This window comes from Caretta caretta, chromosome 2, assembly GCF_965140235.1.
Source record: "Caretta caretta isolate rCarCar2 chromosome 2, rCarCar1.hap1, whole genome shotgun sequence".
Classification (NCBI taxonomy): domain Eukaryota; kingdom Metazoa; phylum Chordata; order Testudines; family Cheloniidae; genus Caretta; species Caretta caretta.
In genome coordinates this window covers 241271618-241289138 of record NC_134207.1, presented here as the reverse complement: position 1 = coordinate 241289138, position 17521 = coordinate 241271618, and the positions used below count along the sequence as shown (strand labels likewise).

General features: G+C 46.4%; 1 protein-coding gene across 4 annotated transcripts in view; it reads right to left on the bottom strand.

Annotated features, from left to right (window-relative positions):
- The window catches only part of CCDC7 (coiled-coil domain containing 7), a 177205-nt gene that overhangs the window by 9891 nt on the left and 149793 nt on the right, over nt 1–17521 (bottom strand). For 3 of the 4 annotated variants that reach the window (XM_075125966.1, XM_075125968.1, XM_075125967.1), the window contains one exon: nt 2806–2931. The exons of the other annotated variant lie outside the window; for it this stretch is intronic. In XM_075125966.1, coding sequence (XP_074982067.1) covers nt 2806–2931 — 126 coding nt within the window. The remainder of the gene's footprint in view (nt 1–2805; nt 2932–17521) is intronic. 4 annotated transcript variants of the gene reach the window in all.

Here is a 17521-nt window from a genome sequence, read left to right as displayed (position 1 = left end):
ATGAATTTTATGTGCTGGGCTCCGGTTAGGGGTCCAGGCTCTGGGGTAGGGCCAGGGATGAGGGGTTTGGGGTGCAGGCTTCCCTGGGGCTATGGCAGGGAGAGAGGACTCCCCCCCAGCTCTCTCTCCCTGCAGCAACACCTGGGCTGGGGGGAGGGGCGCCTCTCCCCGCAGTGGCAGCTCTGGGGCCATGGGAGAGGCGCCTCTCCCACTGCCATGACAGGTCCAATCCGGGGCTGGGTTGGGGCGACGGGAGAGGCACCTCTCCCCCCAGCTGCAGATGGAGTGGGGCTGAGCTGGGTTGGGTTGGGGGAGAGGAATCTCTCCCCGCCGCAGCCCTGAGCGCCTGCACAATGCTTAAATAGGCTGGCAATGCAGCTTAGAGGGAACTTAGGGCATCACCCCTAGTGGTGAGTGGACGCCATGAGAGAGAGATTCAGGAAAAATGCATTCATCAAAATGGAACTGATTGTTATCTTCACTGATCTTAAAAAAAGCATTGGACACTCTGAACAGAAATGGCCCCTGGAAAATTCTAGAAAAGTTTGGCTGCCCCATCAAATTAGGTAACATTATATGTTAATTACACAAAGATGTGATTGAGTAATCTCAGATGGTGACCTCAAACCCATCCCCATATATAATAGGATGAAACAAGGTTCCATTCTGGCACTGGTCCTCTTTGATCTCTTCTTTGTAGCCATTCTGAATTACACAACTGACAACCTTCAAAAAGGCATCTACGTAAGGTATAGAACTATTGAGGAATTTTCAATCTCCAAATGTTTACTGAAAATACAAAAGTTCTTGAGGAACTCATGTGAAACCCTTTTTGCAGATGATTGTGGTCTACTTAGTCATAGCAAAAGTGACCTACACCTTGTCCTTAGCAGGTTATCAGAGGAAACTTACTGTTTGGACTCCCTGTCAGCCTGGAAAAAAATGAAGCCCCATCAACCACAACCACTGAGCCAAATATTACCATTGATGGTATAAACTAAAGAACATCAATCACTTAACATATCATGACAGTACCATCTCAAGTGATGGTTCCCTGGATCAAAAACATATATTGGACAGAATACGAAGGCAACCCAAGCTTTTGGTGACCTCACCATAAGATACTCAAACACCATACCATACTGTCAACAAAACTGATGATATACAGCGCAGCTGTGATAGCATTCCTTTTTATGGGTGTGAAGCATGGACAGTTTACCACAGACACATCAAGCAACTTGAAAAATATCACACGCATTGCCTTCACTTTATTCTGAGGCCCCACTGGCAAGACAAGTGTCAAACATTACCATCCTTGAAGGAGCAAAAACAACCAGCATCAAAGCAATGATTATAAAAGCTCAGCTTAGATGGACAGGTCATGTTATCAACATGGAAGATGATACACTCCTGAAAAAAGTACTCTATGGTGAGCTGAACTTCAGAAAGCAAAGGAGGACAGTCAATGTAAACACTTCAAATGTGAAAAACTGACTGAAAACAGGACCAAGCGTCATACCAAGTTTTCACTGTGAGTCCATATGTTCCTGTGTGACACCTGTTTGCAAGGAGCAAGGCCATGAACAGATGTCACAAAAGAACACATGAGGTCATGACATCATGGTCAGCTATGACAAACAGCCATATTATCTGAGCTCTCCCCCTCATGCTCCCCCATAGTCTGTTTCCAACCTATATCACTATTCCTCAAAATACTTATTCTGCCCCTCTTGTTACCCTCTACCCCCTCAGTCTTCTTTTAGTCCCTCACATTCCCTGCTTACAGAATAAGTTTTCTCTCTATATCCAACATTCCCCTACTTCTCTTCTTTGGCTCCCTGTTGCTTTCCACATCCCTCCAGCCAGGAGGAACAACCTCTGTCTCTCCAGGAGGAGCAGTGAGGAATAAGTGAAGTTCCAAATGCACCTCTGCTTAGCTAGGAAGAGCACTGACAGCCACAGAGGAATGGGAGGCTCAGACGGGTAGAAATGGTGGGAGGGAAAGCGGATATGGCAGCTTGCAAGGGGTGGGTCAGCTAACTTGATCTCTAGGAGCAGTCTTGCTCTGAGCTAAGGCAGGCTCAGCTAGATGACAATGAAGTTTGTGGATGACCAATAGGGAAGTAGTGTCTCTATTTGCCTTCCATAGCCACCAGGAAGAAAACATGTACATTTTCTGGGGTTAATAGATCCTCAGTTCAGACTCCAGTGAACCAGACTGTTTGTTATAGCCAACATCATCTGCTGCAGTGTGTTTTGGGGTAGGGAGGGATCTGGTGCAACTTCCAGATTCTTTTCCAGCTCTGCACAAGCCCCTGGATAGGACAAAAGAATCTTGAAGCAAGTTCTCTTCCACAATGTCCAGATCACCTAGAACACTTCCTCACTCACTCTACATGAATAAGTAATGTCCTAATATACTCCCACACCTACTTTTACTACCAAACAGCCATATGAATCTCTTCTACACTCAGTACATAAAAGCAGAATGAGAAAACCACACAGGTGGAAGAAAGATCATTTATGTTTTTGTTTCACAAATAAATGAAATTTCATGAAAAGAAAAGGAGTACTTGTGGCACCTTAGAGACTAACCAATTTATTTGAGCATGAGCTTTCGTGAGCTACAGCTCACTTCATCAGATGCATACCATGGAAACTGCAGCAGACTTTATATATACACAGAGAATATGAAACAATACCTCCTCCCACCCCACTGTCCTGCTGGTAATAGCTTCATGGAATCCCCAAAGAACTTGCCATTTTTTGCTAATTGTACATATAGATTATTAAGTCAGTATTCACCATCAGGTCTGTATTTTCCTACTTGGCCTGCTGCAGGAGCTTGTGCTTGCTGCAGGTCATGTAGATTTGCTTTGAGACTTGCACCCATCATCCTTCTTTGCTCTCTTGGCTCATATTCTTTGCTTTCTACAGAAAGAGGAAAATTTTAATGCATTTAATAGCAAAAACATTTCATAGGCTTTCCTGGAAACATGAAATAGTCCAGATAATCAACATTTAAAAGTGGCTTTTGCATTTCTGTAACAAATATAGTAAGAGGAAGTTACTCACCTTGTGCAGTAATGATGGTTCTTCAAGATGTATGTCCCTATGGGTGCTCCACTGTAGGTGTATGTGCGCCGCTGCACTTCTAATGGGAGATTTTTGGTAGCAGTGTCCGTTGAGCCCATGCATGTGCCCATGCATATGGTCTGCCTTGAGGCTCTTTAGCACTGCAAGGGTGAACCCCCCTCACCTCCTCCTCCGCTGCAGAGCCCTATAGAGAACTCCGAAGTAGAGGGGAGGAGGGCGGTTGTGGAGCACCAATAGGGACACACATTTTGAAGAACCATGGTTACTGCACAAGGTGAGTAACTTCCTCTTCTTCTTCAAGTAGTGTCCCTATGTGTGCTCCACTCTAGGTGACTCCCGAGCAGTATCCACCACTGGGGGCTGGGACTTCGAAGTGGAATCTTTTACTACAGAGAGTACTGTGGAGTCAAAGATGGTGTCTGCGGCCAAATCTTCAGTGATCGCATAATGTTCTGCAGAAGTATGGGCAGAGGCCCAAGTCATTGCTCTATAGAGTGCTGAGATAGGGGTATCCCTACAGAATGTGATTGAGGTAAAAACTGATCTTGTGGAGTGCATATGGACTCTGGATGAAAGCAAGTTGCGCCCTTTATAAGTAATTAATGCAACTAGAGACCCATTTGGATAGTCTTTGAGCTGATATCAGAGAGCTTTTGGACAAAAGGAAGAGTTTAGGGGATTTTCTGAAGTCCTTAGTCCTGTCCAAGTAGAATGCTAATGTCCTTCTAATATCTAGCATATGCACAATTGTCTCCCAGTTGTCACAATGTGTTTTTGGGAAAAAACAGGGAGATGAATCTATTGATTCATATGGAAAGTGCAGAGAAAGTAGGGAGAAACTTGGGATATGGCCTTAGAGTTACTTTGTCCTTAAAAAAAAAAAAAAAAAAAAAGGCTGTGAAGGATGGATGTGCCATCAGGGCCGCTATTTCTCCTATGTGCCTAACTGAGGTGATGGCAATTAGAAATGCTGTCTTCATTGACAGGTGTAAGAGAGAACAAGTTGCCCTGGACTCAGAGGGAGGTCTAGTCAAAGCCCTGAGAACTAGGTTAAAGTCCCAGGCTGGAGCGGGTGGTGTCACATGCGGGAATAGATTCCCAGTGCCCTTAAAGAATCTACGCATTAGTGGGTGAGCAAACAGCCGTTTTCACAGCGAGATGTACCTTAAGGGAGCGGAGTGAGAGTTTAAAATATAATGCAAAATCAGAGGAAGGAAAGAGGAGGTTGGGTCTGTGTGTTTGGAATGGACAAACTTGGAGTCGTTTCCATTGTGTAGATAAGTATGTTAAGTGGTGAACTTTTGGTTGTCTTGCAACACATCTTTCAGCTTGTCAGAGCATTCTGCCTCTAAGCCTTGGAACTAAGAAGGAGCCAAGTCTGGAGGTGGAGGACCTGTAGGTTGGGGTGAAGGGTCAGCCCATTGTTTTGAGAGAGTGAAGAATAGGCTGAGGAGAAACAGGAGGGCATATTGCCATCTGTGTCAGGTAAGGGAGCCAGACTTGTCATGGTCAAGAGGGGCAATCAGAATAACTCTCGCTTTGTCTCATTGAATTTTCAACAGAATCTTGGATAGAGTAGGAAACTGGGAAAAGACATACAAGTGGGCCCTGTCCCATAGGAAGATGAGGGCAACTGCCAGTGAATGTTTCCCCAGGCCAGCCCTGGAGCAGTAACAAGGACCTTTCTTGTTCTGTTAAGTAGCAAAGAATTCCATAGTCAGGGTTCCCCAAAGGGCGGATATATCTTGAAGCACCTCTGAATTCAGTACACACTCATTGTCATGAGAAAATTGCAACTGAGCCTGTTGGTTGTGACGTTCTGTATACTTGGTAGATAGACAGCTGAGATGAGCACATTGTGATGGGTGCATCAATTCCAAAGTTTGAGTGCTGTCTTATAGAGGGTGGGAGATCTGGCAGCCCTTTGGCGGTTTATACAAAACATACAGGTCACATTAAGTCCACCATGACCTTTGTGTGTTGTTTTTGATGAAAGGCAGAAAGTGTGCAGAGGCACTCCTGACAGCCCTTAGCCCCAAAAGATGACATGGAAGGTCATTTCTGTGTAAGGCCATATGTCCTGAACCTTGTGGTTGTGTAGTTGACCTCCCCAGTGTACTAGGGAGACGTCCCCGCATGGTGAATCTGGGTAGCGAGAGGAACGCTCTATATTGTACTGCATCAAGGTTGGTGCTCATTAAGTCCAGTCACTGTACCAGGGTTAATATGCCGCTACAATGAAGAGAACCTTGAACAATACCGTGGGTGGAGCAGTCTGTACTGATAATGATCCTGCCCCAAAGGTAAGCAGTAGGAAATCTGTACGATGGTTGTATTGAGATATGGAAGTAGGCACCCTGTAGGTTCAGGGCTAAAAATCAATCTCCTTGCTTTAGAGCTGGTCCTAACTGCTGTGAAGTTGAGAAAGGTGACTTCTGAGTGGCATGACCAGTGTATACATAGCAGCTGATGTTGTAAGGTATCATTGTTAAGGCCCTCGACCAGCTCATCAAAAGTGCTTATAAGAGGCAGTTTAAGAGGCCATGGACTGGGGTGCAGACTGTTCCCACTTTTGAGCCCTGGTCCTCTTACCCTGTGGCTCATAACTGCACTGAGATGGTGGGTATTGAGAAGATTGTGACCTGTGGTGTGGTTGAGAGGTATATCTTCTCTTCTGTCCCAGTGTAGATTCCTACAGAGTGTAACGTGATCCAAGAATCCTTCAGGAATTGGAGAGAAAATCTGTCTTCTCCGCAAAGAGTTTGGCCCTTCAAACTGGAAGTCGGTAGCTCTTTAGGCTATCTAGAGCAGTGTAGAACAAAAACAACACAACCCGCCTCAGTACCACTGTCATGGAGACTGGGAGGGCAGCTATAACAGTTACATCCAGTGCTGTCTCTAGGATCAGTCTGGCTATTAACTGACCATCTCTAAGAATGGTCTGAATCTGTTCTTTTTGTGTTTCCAGTAACATTCCAGAAACACACTAGGTTTCCCATATTTCATAAAATTATATTTGGCCATAAACAGTAATGTTGTCGATGAAATTAGGGGGGGAGGGATAGCTCAGTGGTTTGAGCATTGGCCTGCTAAACCCAGGGTTGTGAGTTCAATCCTTGAGGGGGGCATTTAGGGATCTGGGGCAAAAATTGTGAATTGGTCCTGCTTTGAGCAGGGGGTTGGACTAGATGACCTCCTGACGTCCCTTCCAACCCTGATATTCTATGATTCTATGAATACACCATCTTGCCAAGCATGTTCATATGGAGTTGACTTGGCATTATGTTCTTGCTTTGTGCATTAACCACATCCACTATGATGGAGTTGGGTTGCGGATGTTGAAAAAGTCTGCCTCTTTGGGTAAAGATGTGGGGGGGGTGTTGGTTTTTGTTTGTTTTGTTGTCACACTCTGTTTTTACACTCTGTTGCTGGTTGCTGCGATGGAGGCTGGTGGTGTCTGCCAGATGACTTTGGTAGGATCTAGAATCACTTCATTAATTGGGAGGACAATTCTAGAGGAGAAGGTGGTGTGTAGAATTTCCAAGAACTTGTGATGTGTATCTGCAGCTCGTCTGCCACCCTCTTGGTAAGATCCAGAAAATTCTTAAAATCTTCACCTAGTGATGAGGGGTGGGCAGCACAGCCTCATCTGGGAGAGATGAGGAGAAGTGTGCTGGAAGGGTAGCTTCCTCTTCAGTTTCTTTTTCCTGTTCTGAAAAAACTTCCTCCTGCCCTGGCTCAGGTGCTCTGGACAGCCAGGCTGTAGCAAACCATCTGGTGGACTCTCCCTAAGAGACACCGGAGATGGTCGCTGTGACAGATTGGATCACAGAAACCCCCTTGGGACTGCCAACTGATGTGCCGAGACTACCTCTGAGCCCGTTTTCCCTGGCAGCTTGGGACTTCAGTGCCCTGTCTGGTTTGAGCCAGACATGCTAGCCTGCTACAAACACAGACCCAAGTCTGAACAACGTCCCCCAAAAGCTGCAGGCTTAACTGAAAACAGCTTAAGAAGTGTTTCTGTCTCCAGCACTCAGGTACCCAGCTCCCAATGGGGTCCAAACCCCAAATAAAACTTTATACAGGGTAAAACAGATTATACAGGGTAAACCCATAAATTGTTTGCCCTCTATAACATTGATAGAGAGATATGCATAACTGTCTGTCCCCCCCCCCCCCCAAGTATTAATACATACTCTGGGTTAATTAAAAAGTAAAAAGTGATTTTATTAAATACAGAAAGTAGGATTTAAGTGGTTCCAAGTAATAACAGACAGAACAAAGTGAATTTCCAAGTAAAATAAAACACGCAAGTCTAAACCTAATACAGTAAGAGTGATTATAGATGGAAATCTCACCCTCAGAGATGTTCCAATAAGTTTCTTTTACAGACTAGCCTCCTTCAAGTCTGAGTCTAGCAATCACTCACACCCCTGAAGGAGGCTAGTCTGTAAAAGAAACTTATTGAAACATCTCTGAGGGTGATGTTCTCTCCTATCCAGAAGATGGAGTTTTGGACTCATATTGGCAAGTCAGGTGTCCATGCATGACTGAGTTCCTTACAAGCCAGACCACTTTCCCAGGAAAGCTCAGATGTGGATTGGCATCTCAAAGTTCATTGTTCGCTTATGTGTTTATTGATTGGGCACTTACAGAGAATAGTCTTTTCTCAGGAAGCCGACCAACTGCTTCACTGAGGCTACTTAAAATTAAACAAATACATAGCCAATATTCATAAATTCGAATACAAAAATGATACATGCATACAAATAGGATGAATATATCCAGTAGATCATAACCTTTGCAGAGATATGTTACATGGCATATCTAGCATAAAACATATTCCAGTTATGTCATATTTACTTTCATAAGCATATTTCCATAAAGCATTATGGGGTGCAAGGTCACAGTCACGACATGTGTGTGTACATTGCCCAAGAGTTACAATATGGGCTTGTGGGAGAGAGGGAGGAAACGGGCATGGGCGGTGGGCTTACCTCAGTGTAGGGTGACCAGACAGCAAATGTGAACAATCAGGGAAAGGGCTGGGGGGTAATAGGAGCCTATATAAGAAAAAAAAAACAAAAATCGGGACTGTCCCTATAAAATAGGGACATCTGGTCACCCTATCTCAGGGGGCCCATACCACGATTGTAGGTTGGCTTGATGGAATTGGGGAGGACCCTTGTAGTGTGACAATGGACCACAATAAGGTCCAGGGAAATGATCTCCTGGCCAGTGTCAGATTCGTCAGTGGGTAAGGGTGGAGCTGACTGGGGTATTGGCAGTATACAGCCCAGTGCCAAGAGTGATTCTGGCTGCCGGGATGTGCTCAATACTGGGGTCCTGGTACCAAGTAATGGGGATTGCAGTTCTTCCCCAACCATCAGGTCTCCAGGGTACCAGAGCTCATGCAGTACCATGGGTTCATTTGGTATCACAAAGGAGCGTCTGTGGTACGTTGTCAGTACCGATAGTTGGGCAGAGCACTCCCTAAATGAGAGTTTTGTTGTGCCCAGTACAGAAAGTTTGTTGGTGCCACTATTTGAGAGATGGTACAGTAATTGTTTTTCCCTGGGTACTGAGGCCACAGGTCTCCAGAATGCCAGAGCACGTGTGTTACCATGGGCTCACGTGATACCACAGAGGAGTGTCTGTAGTATGTCATCAGTATCGATGGTTGGGAAGGTGCAGAACACTTCCTAGATGGGAGTTTTGTTGCATCTGGTACCAAAGGGTTTCTCTGTGCTGCTCTTTTAGAAATGGTAATTGTCCCCTCTCCTTAGGGGGCAGTACTGTTGCCTCAGAACCTGACCGTCTCCGTGCCATGGGGATGGTGCCACAGAACAGAGCTCACAGCAGGGGGCCCCTTCTCTGGTAGCTGCTTCAGAGCTGCAGTGCCGATGGTGCTGCAGAGCAGAGCTCACAGCAGGAGACCTCTTCTTGGTGCTGCGCTTCAGAGCTGCTGGTGTCATGCTACTGCGGTGGCCACTCTGGGGAGCCCCACTGGCTGGCCAGCTACTCAGAACCCATGTGTTTGGATTGGTGCCGAGATGGCCACACTGGAGAACCCCTCTGGCTGGCCAGTTGCTTGGAGGAGCCCTTTTTATGAGCCTTTCTGGAGGGAGTCTGCTGCTGGCTTTTCTTTCTTTTTTTTTTTTCTCTCCTCTCCTCGACTTAACCCCTTTTGAAGTGAAGGCTCTGGAGATGATCCAGGGTCAGCACCCACCGGAGTCCCCTGCAGACTGAAGTGTTTTCTCCATAGGGAGGAATTTTAACTTCAGCTCCCAGCTCCTGTAAGGCTGCCGTTTTAACTGTCGCAGGTAAAGCACTTCTGTGAGGCTCTCCCAGACACAATGAGAATGTCTGGCCATTACAGGAACTGACTTTTGGCAGGAGAGGCACCGCTTGGAGCAGAGAGAGCCAGGCATGCCCCTGGGCAGAGGGTTGTCATTTTCTAGCAGTGAGGAATGCAGAAGAACATCTTCTTTACTACTCTTTTTTTTTTTAAACTGGAAAAAAAAATTGAGAGTCTACTAGATGCCTGAGGGGAGGAAGGGAAATACCCCCAGACAGAGTAGGAAACTGCGTTCTTTTCCTTTCTCTCTCTCTTTTTTTTTTAACCCAAAGGAATAAAATAAAATAAAGAAACACTAGCCTAACTACCTTTAAGGAGAGCTAAGGTAACAAAACAAACACTACTTATGCTAATGACACAGATAAGGAAGGGACTTCCGTCTGAGGCCAAAGACCATAGAGAAGGAAGTGGGGGGGGTCGCCCCTGCAGTGCTAAAGAGCCTCAAGACAGACCACGAGGGAGGGAGGGCACATGTGCGGGCTCAATGGACACTGCTACCAAAAATCTCTCATTAGAGGTGCAGGGACGCATCAACACCTACAGAGGAGCACCCAGAGGGTCACTACTCAAAGAAGAAGAGGAGGTTACTCACCCTGTGCAGTAACTGACGTTCTTCGAGATGAGTGTCCCTGTGGGTGCTCCACTCCAGGTGTTGGTGCGTCCCTGCACCTTCGCTCTGGCGATTTTTACAGCAGTACTCATGCCGGTCATGCACGTGCAGAGCTTGCCCCCCCGCTCTGAGTGTGCCGTAGTATGCGTGTGCAACCGGTCTCCTCAGTTCCTTCTCTACAATGGAGGCTACCCCAACTCTGATGTAGAGGGGAGGAGGGTGGGTAGTGGAACACTCACAGGGACACTCATCTCAAAGAACGTCAGTTACTGTACAGGGTGAGTAACCTCCTCTTCTTCTTTGAGAGATGTCCCTGTGGGTGCTCCATTCCAGGTGACTGAAAAGCAGTGTATCTCAAGGAGGTAGGGACTTCTGATTAGGTAGGAATGCCGTTACAGCTCTGCCTAATCGTGTGTCAGAGAGAGGTCCTTGAGTAAGGGCATAGTGCTTAACAAATGTGTGTTCAGAAGACCAAGTGGCCACTTTACAGATGTCAGCCAGGGGAACTTTGCGTAGAAAGGCCACAGAGGTAGCGACAGATCTAGTGGAATGAGTTCTGATGTCAGCTGGAGGCGTCACTTTCTTTATCTGATAGCACAGTCGGATACACTCAGAAATCCAGTTTGAAAGTCTCTGGGTAGAAATAGGTGTCCCTTTGGAACACTCTGCGATGGAGACAAAGAGTCTAGAAGAATTCCTAAAGGGCTTGGTTCTATGCAACTAGAAGGACAAGGCCCTGCGTACATCTAACGTATTAATGGTGTATTCAAAAGAGTTTGCATGTGGTTTAGGAAAGAAAGTTGGTAGGTATATTGGCTCATTGACGTGGAATGACGAATGCACCTTTGGAAGGAATTTGGGGTGTAATCGGAGGGTAACCTTGTCCTTAAAAAACAGTGTATATGGTGGGTCTGCCATGAGAGCTGCTAATTCTCCTGCCCATCTGGTGGAGGTGATTGCCACTAAGAATGCCGTTTTCATAGAGAGGTATGAGGGACCAAGTGGCTAGAGGCTCGAATGGTTGTTGGGTTAAGCAGGATAAAACTAAGTGAAGGTCCCATGAAGGGATAGGGGTTTAATGTCTCAGTATAGGGATTGGAGTCCTTTGAGAAAACACTTGGTGATTGGATGAGCAATAACAGAGGTATCGTTGATCTTGTCATTAAAAGTTGTAATAGCAGCTAAGTGGACTTTAATGAAGCTGAAAGAAAGGCCCGATTGCTTGAAGTCTAACAGGTAGTCAAGTATGAGTGGAAAAGGTGCAGAAGTAGGAAGTTGTTGTTTAGTTGAGCACCATTGTGTGAATAGCTTCCACTTTTGGAGATAGCAGAACGCAGTCTACTCGCATCACCTATGTAGGAGCACTCTTTGAGCCTGCTCAGAGCATGCTAATTCATTTTGGGAGAACCAGACTGGGTTCTGAGAATCTGAGAACCAGATTGTCAGACTGGGGTGAAGAAATCGTCCGTGTTGCTGCGATAGGAGGTTCGGAGTGAGGGGCAACAAGATTGGTGGGCAGATTGACATTCTGGTGAGGAACGGAAAATACAGTTGTCTGGGCCACGATGGGGCAATCAGAATTACCGTGGCACAATCTGTCCGTATCTTTGTGAGAACTGTGTGGAGAACTGGTATTGGAGGAAAAGTATATAGCAAGTCCTGGTGCCATCGGATCATGAACGCATCTCCCAGAGAACGTTTGCCCAATCCTGCTATGGAGCAAAATTTGGGACATTTTGTGTTTTTCGCAGTTGCGAAGAGGTCTATGGTTGGGTAGCCCCACATGCGGAATATGTTGTGGATAATCGTCTCGTTTATCTCCCATTTGTGATCCCAGGGAAAGCATCTGCTTAATTCATCCACTGTGGTATTCATAGCTCCGGGAAGATAGGAGGCTGATATCTGAATGTTGTTTGCAAGGCACCAGCTCCAGAGCTTCATAGCTTCTGTGCAAAGCGCGTGAGAGCAAGCTCCTCCCTGCCTGTTTACATAAAACATGCAGGCAATGTTGTCTGTCATTATCTGTACACATTGGTTCCGGATTAATGGGAGGAAGTGACAGCAGGCATTGCGTATGGCTCGAAGTTCTAGGACGTTTATGTACAGGGAGGTTTCGGTTGAAGACCATAGTCCCTGGGCAGTGTGGTGGGACATGTGTGCACCCTACCCTGTGAGGGATGCATCAGTAGTTATTATGAGGGATAGAGCATCCTGGAGAAAGGGGACTCCAGAGCAGAGGATGGAGGGAACCATCCACCATAGGAGAGAATCTTTGACTCTGAAAGGTATGGATAGAGGCTTGTTTAGAGCATGCACATTCAGCCAACCAAGCTTGGAAGTAGCTCATGTATAGTCGTGCGTTTTGGACCATGAAAGTGCACAAGGCCATGTGACCTAGTAGTTGCAGACAGTCTCGAGTGGTAACCTGAGGACTGTTGTGAAGACTCATTGCCAATAGTTTTATGTTGTTGAAGCGATCAGGCGGGAGAGATGCTATTCCTGTCTGGGAATCGAGGTGTGCTCCTATGAACTCCAGGTGCTGGGTAGGAGATAATGTGGATTTGTTTTTGTTTATTTGTAGGCCGAGGGATAGGAAACGATCAATGGTGAGCTGTGTGAATCGAAGTGCTTCATTGAGCGTTGAGGCTTTGAGGAGACAATCATCGAGGTAAGGAAATACTATGACCCCTTGTTTCCTGAAGTAGGCAGTAACTACAGCTAGGAGCTTGGAAAAAAACATGGGGGGTGGTGGTTAGGCCGAAGGGTAGTACCTTGTATTGAAAATGTGTCATGCTGAGGGTAAAACAAAGGAAACGTCTGTGAGCCAGATATATAGACACATGAAAATAGGTGTCCTGTAGGTCAAGGGCTGAAAACAAATCACCCTGCTCCAGTGCTGGGATTATGGTGGTGAGGGTAACCATTTTGAACTTTTGCTTTTTGATAAATTTGTTGAGTTGCCTGAGATCGAGGATAGGTCGCCATCCCCCAGTTTTCTTTTCTGTTAAGAAATAATGGGAATAAACCCCTTTTCCTCTGTGTCTACAAGTTCCACTGCTCCCAATAGAAGGAGATGTTGTACTTCTTGGAAGAGCAGTTGCTTGTGAGAGGGATCCCTGAAGAGGGACGGGGAGGGTAGGTGGTTAGGAGGCAAAGATAGGAAAGGGATGGAACAGAGAATTTTGATGACCTCTATAACCCACTTGTCAGTGGTAATGTTCTGCCATTCATGGGAGAATGGTCGTAGGCGGTGTCCAAAAATAGGGACATATGGTGTAAGCGCTCAAGTGGGAATGTTGTTTTCTAAACCCTCGACCAAGTCTTCAAATCTGCTTATTAGTCGGAGGGATTGAGACGCTGCCGAGGAATTGGGATGGCGACGCTGGTATCTGGGTCTCTGGCATTGCTGTTGTTTTTGTTGCTCATGTGATCTATGGAATTGCTGGGTATATGCGGGGTAGCGTGGATGCTGGTAAGGTTGATATCTATATTGTCACCTTCTGGTCACAGGGGTTTGAATCCCTAAAGACCAGAGAGTTGCCCTTGAGTCTTTCACTGAATGAAGTATGTCGTTCATCGTGGAGGCAAAGAGTTTGTCACTGTCGAAGGGAAGATCTTCAATGGTATTCTGGACCTCTCGAGGAAAGGAAGAGGAGGAGAGCCATGAACCTCGGTGCATGACCACTGCTGTAGCAGTGGATCTTGCTGCAGTATTGGCTGCATCAAAGGCCGCTTGAAGAGCGGTACGTGAGATGATTTGTCCCTCAGAAACTAGAGCCGTGAATTGTTGTTTCTTTTCTTCTGGAATGTCATCAAAGTCCATGAATTTGTTGTAATTATTTTGGTCATATTTTGCCAGAACGGCAGTATAATTAGCAATGTGAAATTGTAATGTGGAAAATGCATATACTTTATGTCCGAGCAGATCTATTCGCTTACTGTCCTTGTCGGATGAAGTGGAATGGGGAAACTGGTGTTTGGTCTTTTGGTTAACTGCGTCTACTACCAGCAAGTTTGGGGCTGGATGAGTGAAAAGGAATTCAGAGTCCTTGGAAGGGATGAAGTACTTGTGATCTGCTCGTTTACAGGTAGGTAGGCTTGCAGTGGGAGTCTGCCAGAAGGCCTTAGCAGGTTCCAAAAGGGCTGTGTTGGTTGGTAATGCAATCCTAGAAGAAGAAGAGGGCTGCAGGATGTCCGTTAACTCATGCTGCTGTTCAGGAACCTCCTCCAAGTTAATTCTTAATTCACTGGCAACTCTTTTGAAAAGGTCTTGAAATTTTGAGAAGTCATCCAAAGATGTCGGGGGAGGAGGAAGTAAGGCTTCATCAGACGTAACAACTGGGTGTACTGGGGTTGAGGCAGGTCGTGACTGATCCTGCAGTTATGATGGTGCTGCCTGGTCCCTTACGTCAGTGGTAGGTTCATCAGCTGCTGGTGCCGGGCAGGTGTCGCACCTGGCTGTCATGGCATAGTGAGTGTGGTCTCGAGGATAAGATGCCCATGGAGCCCAATATTGCCACTGTGGTGGGAAGGGCATAGGTGGTGTAATCCAGGGGTTTACGCACCACGAGGCAGGATCCTGAGAGTAGGATGAGGTAATTTTTCTATGACCTCTATTGATTGGGGCCTGAGGATGGGGGGTTTGATATGGTGAAAATTCCCCCTGGAGTCCAGCTTCCTCATCACTGGAGGAAGGCTGTCCGGACCCTGACTGAGCATTTGGAGAGAAGTAGGCATTAAGTAGGGGTGACTGCAGAATAAGTGACACCAGCAGGTCTCTTGACTGTATCAGTTGTGGTGCTGGAGCTCCTCTGTGAGGCGAGGGCTGTGCAGGAGGAATCTGCTGTGAAGAAAAGTTCTGCACCGGTGTCCTGAGCATTGTTTCACTGCCGGGCCAGCTCAGCGGGTGCTGGTACCGGGGGAGCAATAATAGCCTGTGGGGGGTCAGGCATGTCAGAATGTGTCGGTACTGCTTCCGTCGTGGTGCCGAACAGTGCCAGGTGAGAGGCAGGCAACTGGGAGCCTGAAGCCTAGGCACCAGAGTTTTGTGTTACCGCCACAGCCGCAGGCAGGTTTCGTGCAGCGCCGGAGGAGCCTGGCACGTCAAAAGTACTCAGCCGGGGAAACGCAGGGAGGGAGGCTGTAGACCTGCTCGGGGAAGGCTTGTGCTGTGAAGTTCCCTTTGCTGGTGAGAGAAGGTGCCCTTTTTTGAATTTTTCTTATCTTTCTTTGAGGCGGTGGGGCTGTGGTGTGCAGCGGAGTCAGCGCCTGGCTCTGAAGCTGACCCAAAGGATTTCTAGAGGAGGAACAGTTTTAGCCTCAGCTCCCTGTCCTTCCGTGCCCTGGATTTAAGTTTGCTGCAGTGGGCACATTTCTGGGGGATGTGGGACTCCCCCAAACATTTTATGCATTTTGAATGGACATCTGACAGAGGGATGGCATCACTGCAGGCAGAGCAGCGCTTAAAGCCTGGGGAGCCAGGCATGTCGGAAGCAGCTGCCACTGACAGGAACAAAGAAATTTTTTTATTTTTTTTTAAAGAGAGAAAAGATAGAAAAATGGTAACTAAGTACTACTGGTAACAACTAACTAACTAGAAAGGTAATTGTAACAAAGGGAGAGAAAATCTCTAACGAGTCTGCTGAGCTCTGTCCCAGGCCGGGGACGGTAGAGAAGGAACTGAGGAGACCGGTCATGCACTATATGTACTATTAAGGTACACTCAGAGCGGGGGGGCAGGCTCTGCGCTTGCGCGACCGGCACAAGTACGGCTGTAAAAATCTCTGAGCGAAGGCGCAGGGACGTACCAACACCTGGAGTGGAGCACCCACAGGGACATCTTTTGAAGAAAAATTATATTTAAGGTACAATGGGTGCCCAAAATAGTCTAAAAAGATCATTTAGATTACAGAATTTATTTTTTTTTATAAACTATAGTGGTCTATAAGAATTCTCTAAATATATCTTGACAAATAAAGGAAATAGTTTCCTGCCTGCCAGAACTTTTACCCTTTTATTATAATAGCGTTCTGCTATGGCAGGCATTAATCAGAAGTAGACTGGTGAAGCATATTCGGACCATCATGCTTCTGACACTGAAAATGCTTAACAATTAAATGATGCCAACCATTTAAAACAAACATGTTTCCTTTAAAGAATACACAGCAGCAAATCAGCCTGCCTAAACATCCTTTTTCAGTGTGAGGACAGCACTTTCCTTTAGCATATGGTCACTTCCCCATATGGGAAACAAAAGAGGTGCTGCCTTCAGCTCCTTACTTGTTTACATGAGTCTCTAAAGGGAGAGTTCTAAACACTATATTTTGCTGACTGGATCTTTGTTATAAAAGCCTAATTCTACACTTCCTACTCAGGAAAAACTCCTACTGAAGATGGCTTAATTAGTCTCCACTTAGCCACGGAGAACTGCTACTGAGTTTTAGCTGAGTAAAGAATATAGGATCAGCTTTGTACTTACCACTGAAGTTCACTGAAGTCCTCAATGTATGAAGAATTTTGTCATATTTCACCTCCTACATCTTCATCCTCCTTGACTGTACCATTTTTATACAGTTGACCATCCTCTCCTTCTTGACAACATATACACACTAAGCTTTTGAGATACTGTCCTCTTCTGGTTCTCCTCCTAACTCTCTCTTCTATCAGCATATCTTTTGGTAGGTCCTTCTATTCTCTCCCAGCTCCCTCTTCTCACTTTGCACCCTGTCTCTGGGCAATCTCATCAACTAATCCATTTTAGGCTATAAACTCTATGCTGATGACTCTCAAATTCAACCACTGCACCACTAAATTGGCTCCTCCTATCCTATCACATAACTCAGTCTCTCTCAACTTCTTTTGGTGGGTTTGTCATCATCTAAACCAGGAGTTCATTGCACCATGACCCCCTTCTGACAACAAAAATTACTACACAATCCCAGGAGTGGGGACTGAAGCTTCAGCCCATCCAAGCCCCACTGCCCTAGGCGGGGGGCCAAAGTCCTAGGGCTTCAGACCCAGGTGGGGACCTGTAACTTGAGCCCCCCACTCAGGGCTGACAACCTCAGGCTTTGACTTTGGCACCAGGCAGTGGGGCTCAGGCTTTGGTCCCAGGCACCAGCCAGTCTAACTCCAGCTCTAGCAACCCCATTAAAACAGGGTCGTGATCCACTTTGGGTCCTAACCCACAGTTTGAAAACAGCTGATCTAAACTAAACTTGGGAAAAATAGATATACTTCCCAAACAATCCAGATACCCTCACTTGTCTAGCACTACTGACAACATCATGATCCAGGCTCACAATCTCAGGGCTATTTTATATTCCTCCCTCTACCCTGCCCACACATCCAGATCATATCCAATTCTGCTTCCACATCTTTCTCAACATCTCCAAGATCTGTACTTTTCTTTCCACCCCCACAGCCAAATTTCTATTGCCACTCCCCACTCTCTCGTC